We start from the raw sequence: 20093 nt of genomic DNA, 5'->3' as shown, positions 1-20093 counted from the left end.
TGACAACCAATTACTAATAGTGATAGCATAAAAGTAATAGCTACTGTTTATTGAAAAAAAAAACTCCCATCAGGGCATCTGCTCAGGGTTGCAGGGATTAGTTGCAAGAGATATATAAATTTTAAGATAGATTACAGATTCTAAGATACATGGATTCTGAGATTCTAAGATCTATATATTTTTTGCAACTAATCCTTGGCAAAGCTTTGAGCAATAGATGCTATATTACCTTTATTTTACAGGTAAGGAAATTGGAAATGGGAGAGGCTAGACAATATGACCTAAGTGTATCTGGTCTCATTCTTTCTCAGTTCTCGGAGCTGCTGGTCTTTACCTTGACTCTGAAGCACTCTGCTTTTCTTTGGTCTTCTGGGTCTTTATGGTGAGAGTCTGTGGTAACCAGGGTCCGTGCTGGTACCTTGCATTGTCCCTTCATTGTGGCTTAGTGCAGGATAAACCTGCCTGTTTTTGAGTTGAGCCAGAAGTCTATTTGAACGTTTATGGTTAAGTATAATTAAACCACACATGTCAGTAACTATAAACGTTTAAAATCAGTTTTTAAATGTCTTTTAAGTGTTCTTTTTAAACTCAGAGGTGGTATAGATTTGTATCTTGTGTAAACTTTCAAGTGTATTGTGGTTTATGAACTTAAATGGGGGAAATAGGCATAGATCTACTCAGATTTTAGAAGTGCCTCGGAAAGTAAGAGACTTTTCCTCATAAAGATACATCCATTAACGTGGGGTGGGGAGCATTCATCTAGAATTTGACTTATTATCAGAGGATGGCCCAAACTTTCCCATCTTTAGGGCAGGCATTATGACAGGCATTACAGGGTATTCATGTCTTGGGTACTTAGAGGTAAAGTTTTGTTCTTCAGAACAGTTTTGAACCTGTTGAGGGTCGGGGCAGGGAATAGTGGGGCTATAAGACAAAGGTAATCACTGCATTTGATAGACTGAGCAATCTCAACTCTTGTGACATGCACCTCAATTATAGTGGTATTAAAAATTTAAGGAAAAAGTGAGTCTTGGAATTAATAAAATGAGGCAGTTAATTAAGGTTTATGTTCAGTGCTATTTATTGCTAAGGAAAAGAGTGCAGTCTTCGGCTGGTATGGACATATGTTAAGAAGCACAGAAATGGGGGTGCTTGGGTAGCTCAGTGCATTAAGAAGCAAGAAATGGGAGGAAAAGAAGGCTAGAGACACAGGCCTCAATAAGAAAACAAAAGGGAGAAGAAAGTGTAAGCATATCTGATAGCAAATGTGACAGCACAAATTAGAAGTAGATATTTTCACAGTGCTAAGGAATATCAGACAGTCTTAGGAGAAAATGCAACTGTAGAAATGCAGCAACCTTACACATTGGTTCATAAGAACTTCAGAGTATCACAAGGAAGGCAATCTAATAATGGTTGATTCAGTTTGGTAATAGCTCTGTGAGGTAGATGTGACTTATGTATATGTGAAATATACTCCTGTGTTAAGCAGCCAGCTAGTAAGTGTTGGGGGCTGAGATTGGAGCTGAGATTTAAGGCGGGTCTGTGTGATTCTGTGTGATACTGTGTGAGTCTGTCATACTGAAAATAACAGTTTAGCCCGTTATTTTAATCTGAATGTTTCTCTTTTAGTCTAATGTATGTATCTCACCTGTTAAGATACTCTTCCTAGGTCTCTGTAGAAGGGTTAAGCTTTTCCCTTAGTAGATTTGAATGCTTGTTCTATGCTATTTTTGTATTTTTTCACAGTTCTATTGAGATATAATTGACCTACATCACTGTATAAGTTTAAGGTATAAAGTGTAATAATTTGACTTCACATATTCTGAAAGGATTACCACAAGTTTGGTTGGCTTCCATCCTCTCATATAGGTACAATAAAAAGACGAAAAACAGAAAAAAAAGTTTTTTCTTTGTGATGAGAACTCTTAGAATTTGCTCACTTAACTTTCATATGTATGATATAGCAGAGTTAACTATAGTGTTTATGCTGTACATTTTTGTATTTTTAAAAGAAGTTTATGTTTTATTATTAAAACTGTTAGTTACAGGGGTGCCTTGGGAGGCTCAGTTCGTTAAGTGTCTGCCTTTGGCTCAGGTCATGATCCTGGCGTCCTGGGATCAAGCCCCCTGTTGGGCTTTGTGCCCAGTGGGGAGTCTGTTTCTCTCATATCCATTACCCTGCTGGTGCTCTTTCTCTCTCACTTGCTCTGTCTCTTTTCTCAAATAAATAAATAAAATCTTTAAAAAAACTGTTAGTTGTAGATTATGAGATTAGTTACCAAAAATCTGATTAGGTTAAGAACTAAACTGAAAAGTCCTACTTTTCCTCCTTAGTTTTATGATTATTATTTTTATGTATAAAGACCTGAAGGAAAAATTATTATAGGAATTTAAGATTATAATAAATTTTTCCCTTTTTTATAGAAAATATAGCTCTGCTGGCTGAAACAGCTTTGAGATTCCTGGAATTAGTGCAGTTAAAAAATCTCAATATGGAAAATGACCCAAATAGTGAAGAAATAGATGAAGTTACGCATCCCAATGGAAATTACGACTCAGGTAGTATGATTTTCTCTTCCAGGTTTATTATTATTTGGAATGAATTAGTAATGTGGACTTGAAAGAAACTATTGTAATTTTTGTGTAAGATGAAGGAATACCATATATATATAGGTGGGAAAGGTCACTGATGTTTCATTGTTCTCTCTGCTCTGTACACTATTATCTAACCAGAAAATTATCAGCTTGTTGTTACAGATTCTAAGCTCAGTTGTTTTTCAGCCACAACTGATTTGTATAAACGGTAAAGCTAGCTGAATTGTATAATTCTTATAAGATGGAAGGAAAAAAATTGACAACGTCATAGCCAAAGAATCTAAGCCTTTTTTCCTTATGTAAATATACTTTGAGTATCCTTAGTCATGAACTGTTTGTCATACTGTCTATGATTTATGGATCAAATCCCACAAACACCTTTTGCTTTAAATGTATAGATGTGATGTAAGCTCTTTGAGGTCAAAGTTCCTGTCTTAAGTTTCTTTACATACAAACAACTCTTAGCAGGCTTTTAATTAATGTTTATTGAGTTAAAGATTTAGAAGTAATACACTTAGATTTCTTGGAGCACAAGATTTTTATGCTATACACAAATGGTAATGGCTCTATTACTTGTAAGAATGATATCAATTTTAGGCAGCATATATTCTCTGGAGTTGAAGTCAGTAGAATAATTTTGAACTTAAAGAAGAATGTATTAGAAGGGAAATCGTCGCTTTTTTCATGGAATTACTTAGAAGATAATACTGTCCTACATTTTGTAACCATGTAACTGGACATTGATAGATAAATGAAGTTAAAGTTAGGTGTTAAACCTTTTTGGGAGTTAACCTAAAGTTTGTCTTAATGTGAACGTAGTATTTTGCTTATCAGACCACCTTTTCTCTTGACAGTGGCTGCTCCAGGAGCGACCTTTGCCCTCATACATTTAGCCAACAGATAATCGTTAAACATAATTTCTGCACTAGAAATATAGTGGTGAATAAGACAGAAAAGATCCTTGGTTGAGCTTACATTTTAGAAGGGAAAGGAAGAAGGGAGGGTGGGTAGGAGATAAAGTCAGAGAAGAAGGTGGTGGCCAGATCATGTAAACCCTTGACAGGATGTGCAGTATAGTTTCTGCTTTCTAAAAATTTAGTAAACTGACCTTTGAAATGCTTTCTTAAAGTATTAAATTATACCATCAGTTTATATCCTTAACCAGTCTAATATATTGAAGTTCTTGATGAAGTTGATTTTATTGGTGGCAATAAAATAAAATTTATTGGTGATTTTATTGATTGTTTTGGTGCTTTCCCATAGTTTTTTTCTTTGAGCTTCAAAAATAGGTCTGTTTAATTAATGAGATGGTAACCATGCTTGTGGCATCTGCTTATCAGGATGTTGTTCTTCAGTTTATATTTTGGTTTTCTGTCTGACCTTCAGAGCTCGAACAGTGGAAATATTTAGTGATTATAGACTTTTTTTTTTTTTTTTTTAATGGTGGCTTCTTTATTCTCTTTCTGCAAGGAGTAAGAAAGAAGACTAGATCTATAACTTGGGAAAAAACTGATCCTATCTTTACCTTTTTTTATCCCTTTTATTTTTTTAGAGCTGCAAGCCTTACATGAAATGGTCCAACAGAAAGTTGTCACTTTGCTAAGTGACCCTGAAAATATTGTGAAACAAACCTTAATGGAAAATGGAATAACACGCCTATGTGTATTCTTTGGACGTCAGAAAGCCAATGATGTTTTATTGTCCCACATGATCACTTTCCTAAATGATAAAAATGATTGGCATCTGCGTGGAGCTTTTTTTGATAGTATAGTTGGTATGTTTTTCTATTTGTTTTAAAATATATCTTTAAGATATCGAATTATTCTCTCAAACAGTATTTCCATGAGGTCTGAAAATGGATGATAAGTCTACCAATTTCATTAATAATGAAATAAGCTCCTAGTGTTTCTGTCTGTCTTTTATGCTGCTTTTGGATGATAAAAATAACTTTTATCAAAGGATTGGTTAATTAAATTGTGATACACATTCATATGAAGAAATAATCATGTGATCATTAAAAACAATGTTTTAAAAGAATATTGAATGACCTGAGAAAGTACTATGAAATTCTATTAAAGTGATCAAAATATTTTAAGGTAACATAACAAATCATATATTTATAATGAAGCTGGAATATTCTAAGATTTGTATAGTGATTATCTCTGGGGCTGGGATTTTAGGTGATTATTTTCTCTATGTTTTTTATATTTGTCAAATTTTTTATAGTAAGCATTCATCAGAAAGTAACTTTTATAATCAGAAAATAACAGTTAAACTTAGTATGATTGAAAATCAGTTTAGTTAGGAAGAAAATTAAAGCTTGCAGGCTATGCTTTGTGTAAACTGAAAAATTAAGTAGGTTTTTTTCCACTTTTTAAAAAATGTTACAGTTTTTATTTTGTTTGTTCATTTGTGTGGTTTTTCCAGATTTCACATATAGGTGAAATCATATTGTATTTGTCTTTTTCTGACTTATTTCACTTAGCATAATACCCTCTAGATCCATTTGTGTTGTTGCAAATGGCAAGACTTCATTCTTTTTTGAGAATGAGTAATGTTTCATTGTATAGATATACACATCTTTATCCATTTATCTATTGATAGATACTTGGGTTGTTTCCATGTCTTGGTTATTATAAATAATGCTGCAGTAAACATAGGGGTACATGTATTTTTTCAAATTAGAGTTTTTATTTCTTTTAGGTAAATACCCAGTGTAATTACTGGATCATATAGTATATCTCTTTTTAATTTTTTAAGGAACCTCTATACCACATCTTTATCCATTCATCTGTCCATGGGCATCTGGGCTCTTTCCATAGTTTGGCTATTGTGGACACTGCTGCTATATTTTTATCTTTGGGGTAAATAGCCAGTAGTGCAATAGCTGGGTCACAGGGTGGCTCTTTTTTTAACTTTTTGAGGAAATGCCGTACCATTTTCCAGAGTGGCTGCACCAGCTTGCATTGCCACCAAGAGTGCAGGAGGTTTCCCCTTTCTCCGCAGCCTCACCAACACCTGTTGTTCTCTGACTTGTTAATTTTAGCCTTTCTGACTAGTCTGAGATAGTATCTCATTGTGGTTTTGATTTGTATTTCCCCTATGCCAAGTGATGTTGAGCAATTTTCATGCGTCTCTTGCCCATTTGGATGTATTCTTTGCAGAAATGTCTGTTTGTGTCTTCTGCCCATTTCTTGATTGGATTATTTGTTCCTTGGGTGTTGAGTTTAATAAGTTCTTTATAGATTTTGGATACTAGCCCTTTATCTGTCATTTGCAAATATCTTCTCCCATTCTGTTTGCTGTCTTTTGGTTTTGTTGACTGTTTCCTTTGCTGTGCAAAAGCTTTTGATCTTGATGAAGTCCCAATAGTTTTTTTGCTCTTGCTTCCCTTGGTTTTGGTGATGTGTCCAGGAAGAAGTTGCTGTGGCTAAGGTGGAAAGGTTGCTGCCTGTGTTCTCAAGTATTTTGATGGATTCCTATCTCACATTGAGGTCTTCCATCCATTTTGAGTTTATTTTTGTGTTGGTTTAAGGAAATGATCCAGTTTCATTCTTTTGCATATGACTGTTCAGTTTTCCCAACACCATTTGTTGAAGAGACTGTGTTTTTTCCATTGGATATTCTTTCCTGCTTTGTCAAATATTAGTTGACCATAGAGTTGAGAGCCCATTTCTGAATTCTCTGAGATTAGTTGACCATAGAATTGAGAGCCCATTTCTGAGTTTCCAAAGAAACAGTGTTCCTTCAATCTGTGTGCCTGTTTTTGTGCCAGTGCCATACTGTCTTGATGATTACAACTTTCATTCCTCTGGCTATTTTGGGTCTTTCCTGGTTCCGTACAAATTTTAGGATTATTTGTTCCATTTCTGGGAAAAAAGTTGATGGCATTTTCATAGGGATTGCATTGAATGTATAGATTGCTCTAGGTAGCATAGACATTTTCACAATATTGATTCTTCCAGTCCATGAGCATGGAAAGTTTTTCCATTTCTTTTTGTCTTCCTCAATTTCGTTCATGAGTATTCTCTAGTTTTCCAAGTATAGATTCTTCGCCTCTTTGATTTGATATATTCCTGTATCTTATGATTGGGGTTACAATTATAAATGGATCAACTCCTTAATTTCTCTTTCTTCTGTCTTATTGGTATATAGAAATGCAACTGATTTCTGTGTATTGATTTTATATCTTGCCAGTTTACTGAATTCCTGTATGAGTTTCTAGCAGTTTTGGGGTGGAGTCTTTCTGGATTTTCCACGTAAAGTACCATATCATCTGCAGAGAGTGAGAGTTTGACTTCTTTGCTGATTTGGATGCCTTTAATTTCTTTTTGTTGTCTGATTGCTGAGGCTGGGATTTCTAGTACTATGTTGAACAGCAATGGTGATAGTGGACATCCCTGTCATGTTCCTGACCTTAGGGGAACAGCTCTCAGTTTTTCCCCATTGAGAATGATACTCACTGAGGGGTTTTGTTTTGTTTTGTTTTGATGGCTTTTATGATATTGAGGTGTGTACCCTCTGTCCCTACATTGTGAAGAGTTTTAAGCAAGAAAGTATGCTGTACTTTGTCAAATGCTTTTTCTGTGTATCTTGAGGGTATCATATGATTCCTAACCTTTTTTTATTAATGTAGCATATATTGATTGAATCTACCCAGTGCAGTTTTTAACACTGAATACTAGAATAAAAATCAATGAAAATGTCAAAAATGTGAAAGCTGAAAAGTAAAACACTCTCTTATGATTGTGTTAAAATCTGCCCAGAAAAGTAGACATTTTTTTTTAAAAGATTTTATTTATTTATTTGACAGAGAGAAATTACAAGTACACTGAGAGGCAGGCAGAGAGAGAGAGAGAAGGAAGCAGGCTCCCTGTTGAGCAGAGAGCCCGATGCGGGACTCGATCCCAGGACTCTGAGATCATGACCTGAGCCGAAGGCAGCGGCTTAACCCACTGAGCCACCCAGGCGCCCAAAGTAGACATTTTTAATTAAAATTACTATTTTTTGGCTTTGCAATAGTGATTTCATATACTGAGACAGCAAAGTGGACTAAGAAGTTTATGACTTTAATTTAATGAAGAGTTAAGTGAAACATGGAATCAGTGTTGCCTGTGGATACTCAGTAACATGGCAGCCTGGCAGGATCTGAGACTGAGTGTCCTTCTTTCAAACCTGTGGTTAGATCAATGACCCATAAACTTTTCATGCTTGGTGTCCATCAGAGAAAGATCAGATAGTAAGGGAATAAGAGATTTAAGATGAATGGTCACCTAAAAGGAGAAGGCCACACAGGAACTCTTGGTCTCATGAATTGGTCTATGTTGAATAGTCTAGAAATGTAAATCCTTGTAAAGCTTTCAAGTGAGAGCTCCAAATATTACTTTTATTTCTCTCCTTTTGGATCAAGGGCAATGATAGTTTTAACTTTTAAAAAGGTTTTCATCATCCCTGAAACTAATAATACACTACATGTTAATTAACTTGAATTTAAATTTCAAAAAATGTGATGTATCACATTGATTTGGAAATTTGAACCACCCTTGCAGGCCAGGAAAAAATCCCAGTTGGTTATAGTGAATAATCCTTTTAATATACTGTTGGATCCTATTGGCTAGTATTTTGGTGAGAATTTTTGCATCCATGTTCATCAGGGATACTGGTATGTAATTCTCCTTTTTGATGGGGTCTTTGTCTGGTTTTGAGATCAAGGTAATGCTGACCTCATAAAATGAGCTTGGGAGTTTTCCTTCCATTTCTGTTTTTTGGAACAGTTTCAGGAAAATAGGTATTAATTCTTCTTTAAATGTTTGGTAGGATTCCCCTGGGAAGCCATCTAGCCCTGTCCTTCTGTTTGTTGGGAGATTTTTGATTACTGCTTCAATTTCCTTACTTGTTATGGGTCTGTTCAGGTTTTCTATTTCTTCCTGGTTCAGTTTTAGTAGTTTATACATCTCTAGAAATGCATCTGTTTCTTTGAGATTGTCTAATTTGTCATATAATTGCTCATAAGAAGTTCTTATAATTGTATTTCTTCAGTGTTGGTTGTGATCTCTCCTCTTTCATTCATGATTTTATTTATTTGGGTTCTTTCTCTTTTCTTCTTGGTAAGTCTGGCCAGGGGTTTATCAATCTTATTAATTCTTTCAAAGAACCAGCTCCTAGTTTTGTTGATCTGTTCTGCTGTGCTTTTGGTTTCATTTATTTCATTGATTTCTGCTCTGATCTTTATTATTTTTCTTCTCCTGCTAGGTCTAGGCTTTCTTTGCTATTCTCTCCAGCTCCTTTAGGTGTAAGGTTAGGTTGTGTATTTGGGACCTTTCTTGTTTTTTGAGAAAGGTTAGTATTGCTATATGCTTTCGTCTTAGGACTGTCTTTGCTTCATCGCAAAGATTTTGAACAGTTGTGTTTTCATTTTCATTTGTTTCCATGAATTTTTTAAATTCTTCTTTAATTTCCTGATTGACCCATTCATTCTTTGGTAGGATGCTCTTTAGAATGTATTTGAGTTCTTTCCAACTTTCCTCTTGTGGTTCAGTTCTAGTTTGAAAGCATTGTGGTATGAGAATATGCAGGGAATGATCCCAGTCTTTTGGTACTGGTTGAGATCTGATATGTGACCCAGGATGTCATCTCTGTTGGAGAATGTTGTATGTGCACTAGAGAAGAATGTGTATTCTGTAGCTTTGGGATGAAATGTTCTGCATATATCTGTAAAGTCCATCTGGTCCAGTGTGTCATGTTAAGCCCATATTTCTTTGTTGATCTTTAGCTTAGATGATCTGTCCATTTCACTGAGAGGGTTGTTAAAGTCCCCTACTGTTATTTTACTATTGTTGTTGTGTTTCTTTGAGTTTGTTATTAGTTGGCTTATATAATTGGCTGCTCCTATATTAGGGGCATAAGTATTTACAATCATTAGATCTTCTTTTTGGTCAGACCCTTTAAGTATGATATAGTGTCCTTTCTCAACTCTTATTATAGTCTTTGGTTTAAAATCTAATTTGTTTAAGAATTGCTGCTCCAGCTTTCTTTTGATGTCCATTCATATGATAAATATTTTCCCCACACCACTTTATTTTATTTTATTTTTTAAAAGATTTTATTTATTTATTTGACAGAGATCACAAGTAGACGGAGAGGCAGGCAGAGAGAGAGAGAGAGGGAAGCAGGCTCCCTGCTGAGCAGAGAGCCTGATGTGGGACTCGATCCCAGGACCCTGAGATCATGACCTGAGCCAAAGGCAGTGGCTTAACCCACTGAGCCACCCAGGCGCCCCTCCCCCACACCACTTTAAATCTGCAGGTGTCTTTGGGTCTAAAAATGAGTCTCTTGCAGACAGCATATCAATGGGTCTTGCTTTTTTATCCAAACAGATACCCTGTGTCTTTTGATTAGGGCATTTAGCCCATTTACATTTCAGGGTAACTATTGAAAGATATGAATTTAGTGTCATTGTATTGCCTGTAAGGTAACTGTTACTGTATATGGTTTCTGTTACTTTTGGGCTCTCTCTTTGCTCAGAGGACCCCTTTTTCATAGGGCTGGTTTGGTGATTGCAAATTCTTTTAGTTTCTGCTTGTCCTGGAAGCTTTTTATCTCTCCATTTTCAATGACAGCCCTGCAGGATAAAGTATTCTTGGCTGCATATTTTTCTCATTTAGTACTCTGAATATATCAAGCCAGTCCTTTCTGGCCTGCCAGGTCTGTGTGGATACATCTGCTGCCAATATAATGTTTCTACTGTTGTAGGTTACAGACCTCTTTTCCCAAGCCGCTTTCAGGATTTTCTCTGTCTCTGAGATTTGTGAGTTTTACTATTAGATGTTGGGATGTTGACCTATATTTATTAATTTTGAGGGGGATTCTCTGAGACTCTTATTAGATTTTGTTGCCTGTTTCCTTCCCCAAATTAGGGAAGTTCTCTGCTATAATTTGCTCCAGTATACCTTCTGCCCTTCCCCTCTTTTTCTTCTTGTGGGACCCATTATTCTAATGTTGTTTCACTTTATGGTTCACTTATCTATCGAATTCTCCCCTGGTGACCCAGTAGTTGTTTATCTCTCGCCAGGCAGAGAGCCCAGTGTGGGACTCGATCCCAGGACTCTGAGATCATGATCTGAGCCGAGGGAAGAGACTTAACCCACTGAGTCAGCCAGATGTCCCCTTAGCTCACTCTTTGCAGCTGGCTTTCCACTCTGATGCTTGGACGCTCTTTCACATTCACACACTCCTGGTCTTTCTGTGAACTTGAGGGTCCTGAGACCACACTGTCCCAGCCAGGGTTGCACTCCCCACTTAGCCACTGGAGCTGAGATGTCCCTCAGTGGAGCTGACTTCTAAAAGTTCTGATCTTGTGTTCTGCTACTCTGCCAGTTGCTGATAGATGGTTGACAGAGGTTTCCTCCCCGGTCTGTTTTCCCATATACCATCTGGATTCACTTATCTGCACCTCCTACCTTGCAAAAAGTGTTCGCTTTTCTATTTGTAGAGTTGCAGCTATTCTTTCCTTGATCTCCAGTTGAGTTTGCAGGCGTTCAGAATGGTTTGATAGCTATCTAGCTGAAATCCTGGGAGCAGACAATATTTAGGCCTCTAGTCCTCTGCCATCTTGGACTACTCCTACATATTTTATTTTTTCAATGCAATTGCAGGTAGAACTGTTTTCTTAATGTCTCTTTCTGTTGCTTTGTTATTAGTGTGTAGAATTGCAGGGTTTCTGTGTATTTTTTATCTGCAACTTTACTGAATTTATTCATTACGATGTTTTAGTGAAGTTTTTAGAGCTTCATGTTATCTGTAAATAGTGACTGTTTTACTTATTCTTTACCAATTTGGATGCCTTTTATTTATTTATTTTTCATGTTTGATCACTGCAGCTTAGACTTTTATTACTGTGTTGAACAAAAGTGATGACAGTGGGCATCCTTGTCTTGTTCCTGTTCTTAGAGAAAAAGCTCTCAGTTTTTCACTGTTGTGTATGATGTTAGCTGTGGTTTTTTATATATGGCCTCTATTATGTTGTGGTATGTTTTCTCTAAACCCACTATTTTAGAAAGAGAAAGAGCATGAGTGGGGGGAGGGCCAGAGGGAGAGGAACAAGCAGACTCTGTTGAGCAGGGACCCCAATTCAGGGTTTAATCCTGGCACTCTGAGAACACAGTCTGAGCTGAAACCAAGAGCCAACCACTCAACAGATTGAGCCACCCAGGCACCCCTCTTTGGTGTAATTTTTCAATTACTGATTCAGTTTCATTACTAGTAATTGGTCTGTTTAGATTTTCTATTTCTTCTTGATTTACTTTTAGAAGATTGTATGTTTATCCATTTCATCTGGTTTGTCCAGTTGTTGGCATATAATTAGTTATAGTTTTCTCTTATAATCCCTTGTATTTCTGTGGTGTCAGTTTACTTCTCCTTTGTTTCTAATTCAGTTATGAAATAGTTTATGCCAAACCCATGTTATTATGGTTACCAACTAACCCTTTTTTATATCATTTTGCACATACTTGTAACAACTCGTCTGTTAGTTTAAAAGATTGAAAAACTATTCTGCACGTCGGGAAGCTTCCTTGGTATTCAAACTTTCTCATGTAGTTGCAGAAAGTTATAGGGTTTAGATTTTGGTTTCCAGTCTAGGAAAGTAACTGCTAAAAGGTTTGCCTTTGTTTTTTTCCCCATAAATTAAAAAAAAAAAAAAGAAAGAAAGAAAAGAAAGAAACTCATAGCAACAGTATTGATCTTTCTGCAAGTTCTGCCATATAACATTTTGGAGAAGAGGGTACTTTTCTCCTTTTGAAAAGTTTTGAAATTGTATGGTGTTCTTGCTTTGTTACTATTGGAGATTATTGTATCTTCTCTTTTCAGACATCTTTATAGTTAAAAAAATTAAAAAATTTTTGAGTATAATTGATGTAAGTTTTGGATGTACAACAGTGATTCAGCATTTATATATATTATGAAATGCTCACCGTAGGTCAGTGTACTTAGTATGTGTCACCAAAGTTACTGTAATACTATTGTTTATATTCTATGTTGTATTTTACATTCCATGACTTATTTATTTTGAAGTTTGTATCTCTTAATTCCCTTCACCTATTTCATCCCTGTCCTTAACCTTTTCCCTCTGGCAGTCACTAGTTTGTTCTCTGTATTTATGAGTCTGTTTCTATTTTGTTTGATTTTTCATTTTGTTTTTTTAGATTCCGTATATAAGTGAAATTATATGATAAATGTTGTCTTTCTCTGTCTGACTTGTTTAACTTAGCATAATACCCTTTAGGTCCATCCATCTTGTTGCAAATGGCGAGATTTCACTCCTTTATGACTATACTCCATTGTATATATGTACCACATCTTTATCATTCTTTCCTCTGTATGGACATTTAGATCCTTTCTATATCTTGGCTATGTAAATAATGCTGTATTGAAAATGGGAGTACAAATATCTCCTTGAGAGCCTAAATTGATTTATTTGGGTATATGCCCAAGAGTGGAATTACTGGGTAATATGGTATTCCTGTTTTTAAATTTTTGAGGTATTAACATGCTGTTTTGCATAGTGGCTATATCAATTTACATGCCCACCAGTAGTGTGCAAGGATTCTCTTTTCTCCACATTCAGGTCTCTTGCCCATTTTGTAATTGGATTGTTTGTCTCTCTGGTGTTGAGTTGTATAAGTTCTTTATATTTTGGATATTAACCCCTTATTGGATATATTGTTTGCAAATATTTTTTTCCCATTCAGTAGGTTGCCTTTTCATTTTGTTGATGGGTTTTTTCCACTGTTTGTATTAGTTTATTGCTTCATCTCAGTCTTCCATCTCAGAGTCCTCTAACTCTATTTTTTTTTTCTTTTAAAGATTTTATTCATTTATTTGACAGAGAGAGATCATAAGTAGGCAGAGAGGCAGGCAGAGAGAGAGGAGGAAGCAGGCTCCCTGCCGAGCAGAGAGTTTGATGCAGGGCTTGATCCCAGGACCCTGAGATCATGACCTGAGCTGAAGGCAGAGGCTTTAACCCACTGAGCCACCCAGGCGTCCTCCTCTAACTCTATTCTTTTTTTTTAAAAGATTTTATTTATTTATTTGACAGAGATCACAAGTAGGCAGAGAGGCAGGCAGAGAGAGAGAGGAGGAAGCAGGCTCCCTGCTGAGCAGAGAGCCCGATGCGGGACTCGATCCCAGGACCCTGAGATCATGACCTGAGCCGAAGGCAGTGGCTTAACCCACTGAGCCACCCAGGCGCCCTCTAACTCTATTCTTAATTTTACTTTGCTCCTCACATTTTTTGTCTTTCTTGCTTTCTTCTTTCAATTAGCAATAATCGCGCCTCGGATAAACCTCATTGGCTACGATACTGCCACTGCACAAAGCTTGCTTTCTTCTTTCAAATCTTATTTTTATTTCTTTTGTCTGGAAAAGGTGGTGCTTAGCACTTCCACCATCTATTGATCAATTCATGTGTATTTTGAATCATGTCTTTATGTTATTTTTAAATTTTAAGATAATTTTGTTTTTATTTTGTTTATAAAAGTAATGCTTGCTTGCTGCAGAAAGTTTGGAAAATAAACCAAGAAGAAAATAAATCACCTCTAATCTTATAACCCTTTATGACCTCTGTTAATCTTTTGGTGTTTTTATTTCTGTAGGTCACTCTCTCCTCCTTCCATCCCTTTTTGCCACCTTGTCATATATGTTTTGAGGCACTCTTGTGTACCTGGTAAGAGTAGGCACTCTGGAGGCAGACTATTGGGTTCATGTTCTGGTTTTGTCATTTACTAGTTGTGGTTCTTGGGGAAATCATTTAATCTCTTTTTTCCTTAGTTTCTGTATTTTTAAAATGGGAATAATACTGGTACCCATCTGTGGGCTCCTGGGTGGTTCAGTCAGTTAAATGTCTGCCTTTGGCTTGGGTCATGATCCCCAGTCCTGGGATCGAGCCCTTCTTTGCTCCTTGCTCAGTAGGGAGCTTCCCCCTCCCCCATTTATGTGTGCATGTGTGCTCTTTCTCTCACAAATAAATAAAATCTTTAAAAAAAATAATAGTACCTATCTGTTGTGTTGTGAAGATAAAATGAATTAACATATGTAATAGTGCTGGGCACATAAGTATTATGTATGTGTTTTATTACTTTTTAATCTTATTTCATTTTTTAATTCTTTTTCTGGTAACATATGTCCTAAGCATTTTCTCATGTCATTAAAATTTTTTTGAAACCAGGGTGCCTGGTGGCTTAGTTGGATAAGTGTCTACCTTTGGCTCAGGTCATGATCTCAGGGTCCTTGCTCAGCAGGGAGCCTGCTTCTCCCTCTCTCTCTGCCTGCTGCTCCCCCTACTTGTGCTCTCCTTCTGTCCGTCACATAAAATCTCAAACAAATTTTTTTAAAACCATGATTTAATAGGTTAAGATATTCCATTATATGGTTTTACCAAAATTTATGACTTTTGGATATTTAAATTATTTTCCATTTTTTCCCTTTCATATAGAGATAATATTTTATATAAATATTTGCTTCTGATTGTTTTCTCAGAATAAAAGTCTGAAATTTTAATTATTGGGTTAAAGAATATGAAAGTATTCTTAAAACTCCTGATACATTTTAGAAGCTTTTTAAAAAATATTCTATCATTTTCCATTCTGATCAGCATTGTTTGACCATACTGCATACCCTTCACCATGGAATAATAGGCTTCAAATAATCTTTACCTGTTTGTATCGTAGAATGATAACTTGTTTTGATGTATATTTCTCAGCTTATTTGTGGAGGTGAAAAACTTCTCTCATGTTGATAACTCATTTGTACTTCAAAAAAAATTTTTTTTTATTTGAGGGAGAGAGAATGAGAGAGAGTGAGCACAGGAGGGGGAAGGTCTGAGGGAGAAAAGCAGACTCCTCGTCGAGCAGGGAGCCCGATGCAGGACTTGATCCTGGGACTCCAGATCATGACCTGAGCTGAAAGCAGTCGCTTAACCAACTGAGCCACCCAGACACCCTCATTTGTACTTCTTATTCTGTGAATTTTTAATTTATTATTTTGTCTTGTGTTTTTGAAACTTATAAATGTATATTAAAAACATTAATTTTTAATCATTGACAAATACTTTTCTCAAGTAACTTAGGTTAATAATCTGTTGACTATGTATTTTTTTTATAATGCTTCTTTTTCTAAGATTTTATTTATTTATTTGACAGAGATCACAAGCAGGCAGAGAGAGAGGAAGGGAAGCAAGCTCCTCACTGAGCAGAGAGCCCGATGCAGGGCTCCATCCCAGGACCCTGAGATCATGACCTGAGCTGAAGGCAGAGGCTTTAACCACTGAGTAACCCAGGCGCTCCTATAGTGCTTTATTTTTCACACTTAACTCTTTAATTGATCTTTATTTTGGTCGGTGTGATAAGGTGAAATCTGATTTTCCTCAGAAAAATAGTCAGCTTTCCTGACACTATTAAACATTGCATTTCTTTCCTATTGATTGATGAAGCTTATGTTATTATGTGTTGCATGCTATGTCTTTCAGTTTTAGTTTTCTCAATGTCTGTTCTAGTCCCTTGATTTCTCATTTCTGTACTCATATAATATCATTCTCTATTATTATACATATTTATTGTATCATATTTATTCTAGATGAATAAGTAACTTTAGTATCTGGTAGGTTGAGTTCCCCAGATGTCAGTCTTATTTTCCAAAATATTTTGAGCAATTTTGGCTCACTATATGTTTCACTTTGTAAAGTTCCTAAATATAATCCACTGGAGATTTAGGTAGCATTTTTCTTTTATTAAAGAAAAAAATTTCTATAATTACTTTTCAATTATAGGAGAAATATGGTTTAATAAATTATTCAAAATCTATAAAGTAATTATAAAAAGCAGTAGTTTCATTTTCCAGAAATAACTACTTTGGATTTTGTTTTTAGTTTGATAGGTTCAGGTGTGTATTGCCACATCTCAATATTTGGACTACAAGAAGATGAGTGCCCCTCTTTTTGTTTCCCCTTTTCTTTGTGTTGGTTGGTTATTCCAGCCAATTATTAACTTACAGTTCAACTAACAAATGCATTGCATAGTTAATACTATTTACCTTTTGTTCAGTAGTCATAATAAAATCCTATGCTTTTATAGACTGATTCTGAAATTTCAAAGCAAAATTTACATTATTATAAATGTGTAAATTTTATTGACTTCAGAACCATGGTAGTGTACTGTATTTGCTTTCCCACAGTTCTAATGCCATGACTCCTTTATTATTTGATGGAAATGTTTATGGTGTCATCAGTGGATTCTTTCTGTCTTCTGCAGATGATTAAGGGCATTTATTTTTTATTTATACCATGACTTTCTTGAACAATTTTTTTTTTTTTTTCTGGGGTTTCAGATTCCTTTGTTTTCCTTTCAAAAGAAAGTAATAAATCTTCTTTACCTTGTCTATAATATCAAGTTTCTTTCTTACCAGTTTTACCTATTGCTTGTAATCTATTCTATTTTTCTTTTTTTAAAAATTTTTTCTTTTTCTTTTTTTTTTTTAATTTATTTGACAGACAGAGATCAAAAGTAGGCAGAGAGGCAGGCAGAGAGAGAGGGGGAAGCAGGCTCCCCGCTGAGCCAGAGAGCCGGATGTGGGGCTCGATCCCAGGACCCCGAGATCATGACCTGTGCTGAAGGCAGAGGCCCAACCCACTGAGCCACCCAGGCGCCCCATTTCTATTTTTCTTTTTGATAACATTTTTGAAAGTTACTGGCTTTTGTTCTAATTTGGCTGATTGATTTCTGAATCTTTGCTAGCTATTATCAGTTTATCCCCTTGAATTTTTGGGATGGAGATTATATATATATATATATATATATATATATACACACATATATGTATATATATGTATATGTATGTGGATATGGATATATACTTATATGAATGTGTGTGTGTGTATATCTATATCTATATATATTTTTTTGTTATATTCTGCATTTTCTTTATTTTGCTGAAGAAGAACATCCTCAAGAAACTTTCTTACGTAGGGTTGCATGTGAAGTTAACCCAGGTAGTCTTTGTATGTTGCAAAATGACTTATTTATATTCTCTTATTTTATTGGCAGTTTAAGTATAAAAATTATTTAATAACTTTGGAGGTCTTGCTGTGTTGTGTTCTAGCGTCCATTGTTGCTAAAGATCATCTTGTGAAGATTGTTTTCATTGTTCCTCTTTCCTTTTTAGGGGAGTATTTTTCTTTCTCTAGGTTCCTAAGATCTTTTTTTTCCCCTTGGTATTACAGAATTTCTTGGTGGTTTGCTTTGGTTTGGATTTTTTTCATTATGAAAATGAAATGAAATATTTCATTATTTCATTATTACATAGGAAGTACGATATCCTATCCTGGATTTTTGCTCAATATATTTGGGTTTTGATTAATTTCATTGTTTAACTTAATGGCATTTGTACTTTCTGGTATAGAATAATCATGTGATGTTGCTTCTCTTTCAGGTGTTGCTGCATATGTTGGTTGGCAAAGCTCCTCAATTCTCAAACCCCTGCTGCAGCAAGGTCTTAGTGATGCTGAGGAATTTGTTATTGTTAAAGCTCTTAATGCCCTTACTTGTATGTGCCAGTTAGGGTTGCTACAAAAACCCCATGTCTATGAATTTGCCAGTGATATTGGTAAGTTTCTTTTTCTCAAAATTAGAAGGAGAAAATTAAGGGTATCTTAAGAGAAATAACAAATGATAGAACACTGTAAAAGTTCTAGGCAAAATAGGGTCAGATTTTCAACTTTATTGTTTTGTGTGTATGTGTCTATATGTGTGCACATGTATGTGCATGATTATGCATGCTTGCATGTAAATAAAAGACAGGCAGGCAAACAAATAGGATCATTTGGTCCTCTAGCCAAGCTTGGGGAATATCTCTTTGTTTTTATCTGTAGTTAAGCCTTTAACTTGGAAAACAGATAGTTTTGTTTTGTTTTGTTTTTAACATGATGTAGATAAAGTCTTTAACTGCTCTGAAGAGTCAGCTTATTTTTTTGAACTCTTGACCACTAGTCAAGAAGTTAAAATTGAATGTACGGGATTGTGTATGATATCTGTTATTACACTGATTGCCACTTAAAAATTCATAGTGTTGAAGTTACTACTGATAACAGTTTTATTAACCAATGAAAAGAATTAATGTTTGACCTTTATAGCACTTAACCTGTTACCCACAACTTAAAATTCAGAATAAGGACAAACAAGTAAATATGACACTTCTAAAATTAAGAATATTTGGAACTTTTAATCTTATCACTTCATTTTAAGAAAGTAAGCAATGCAAGATACTAAGTTGGCTCTGACCTGAGAGGACATGAAATCTTAGAAAATTGCCTTTCTTGATAAAATGCTTACTTGCTATTAAATTCTTTGCCAAGGAAAAGTAATAGAAAGCCAAAATTGGTTAGATTTGGTTATAGGTTATTCTTGAGGCAGTCCTCAGAGAAGAAACACAAAGGAGTTATTTATTTTGATTGTTGAGAGAGTAGGTGGTAGCTGTAGATGTGTATAAAATTTCTGAAAAATTTTAAGGCATGAATGTAGCTTTTTAAAAAATATTTGTGGAAAATTTAAGTATATGGAGGTTTCCTATTTTACACACTAGTATCTGTAATTGTTCTTTTAGTTTATAACCTTAATTTGGTTTGAATTTTATGATTATATTCAAAATAATTACAAATTTAAGAAACTGTTGAGTATTGGTACCACCATCATTGATGAGAATCTCAATTACACTGAAATGTTTTTGAGTTTTCATATAAGCTATGGAGTGCCGTGTAGTATAAGGGCAGATATAGAAAGCAGTGTTTCCATAATAATAATAAAGAAAAAAATGTATTGTCGTCAATGTTTTCTTTTTGCTTCTGTGAAAGTGACATTACCTTTATGGCTCAAGTTTTTCTTGTCTTTGATCCTCCTTATTTTAATGAATATTCTCTGTATATAAATATGTACTTGTATGTTCTAATTTCATGCAATACATTTTTTTAAAAAAAGACTATTTACTTAGAGAGAGTGAGCATGAGTTGGGGGTATAAGGGGTAGAGGGAGAGCAGGGAGCTGAGCAGAGAGCCCAATGTAGGGCTCTATCCCAAGACCCTGGGATCATGACCTGAGTGGAAGGCAGACACTTAACTGAGCCACTTAGGCACCCCTCATATAATATGTTTCTTCTGTTGCATAATTACTTGGGAACTATTTTTGAGACTTAATGTAGCTATAATTAGCATTTTATTTATTTGAAAAATGGATGTCTATCAGTTTTTAAGCAAAAATCATCATAAAGAAGTTTTTTATTCCTCTTCTCAAATTTTGCAGATTTTTCTGTGTTCCGTTTCTTATCATTGATCATAGGGTGAGTTTATGGGATACTCTTTATCTTTAGCATCAAATAAATGATTTAGATATATAATAAATATCTTGGATTAGGGGACTCCCTTAGAACGAACTGAGTTTGGTACTATCTTTGTG

The 20093-nt window shown here is 35.2% G+C and overlaps 1 protein-coding gene and 1 pseudogene across 2 annotated transcripts in view; one reads left to right on the top strand and one right to left on the bottom strand.

Annotated features, from left to right (window-relative positions):
* PIK3R4 (phosphoinositide-3-kinase regulatory subunit 4) overlaps nucleotides 1–20093 on the top strand; it is a 77177-nt gene that overhangs the window by 11893 nt on the left and 45191 nt on the right. For both annotated transcript variants that reach the window (XM_059162582.1, XM_059162581.1), the window contains exons 5-7: nucleotides 2428–2562; nucleotides 4151–4372; nucleotides 18079–18252. In XM_059162582.1, coding sequence (XP_059018565.1) covers nucleotides 2428–2562; nucleotides 4151–4372; nucleotides 18079–18252 — 531 coding nt within the window. The remainder of the gene's footprint in view (nucleotides 1–2427; nucleotides 2563–4150; nucleotides 4373–18078; nucleotides 18253–20093) is intronic.
* LOC131826095 (U4 spliceosomal RNA) lies at nucleotides 13907–13975 on the bottom strand (annotated as a pseudogene).

The sequence above is a fragment of the Mustela lutreola genome, chromosome 2 (genome assembly GCF_030435805.1).
Source record: "Mustela lutreola isolate mMusLut2 chromosome 2, mMusLut2.pri, whole genome shotgun sequence".
Lineage (NCBI taxonomy): Eukaryota > Metazoa > Chordata > Mammalia > Carnivora > Mustelidae > Mustela > Mustela lutreola.
Note: the sequence above shows the minus strand (reverse complement) of the source record. Positions and strands in the feature narration are given on the sequence as shown.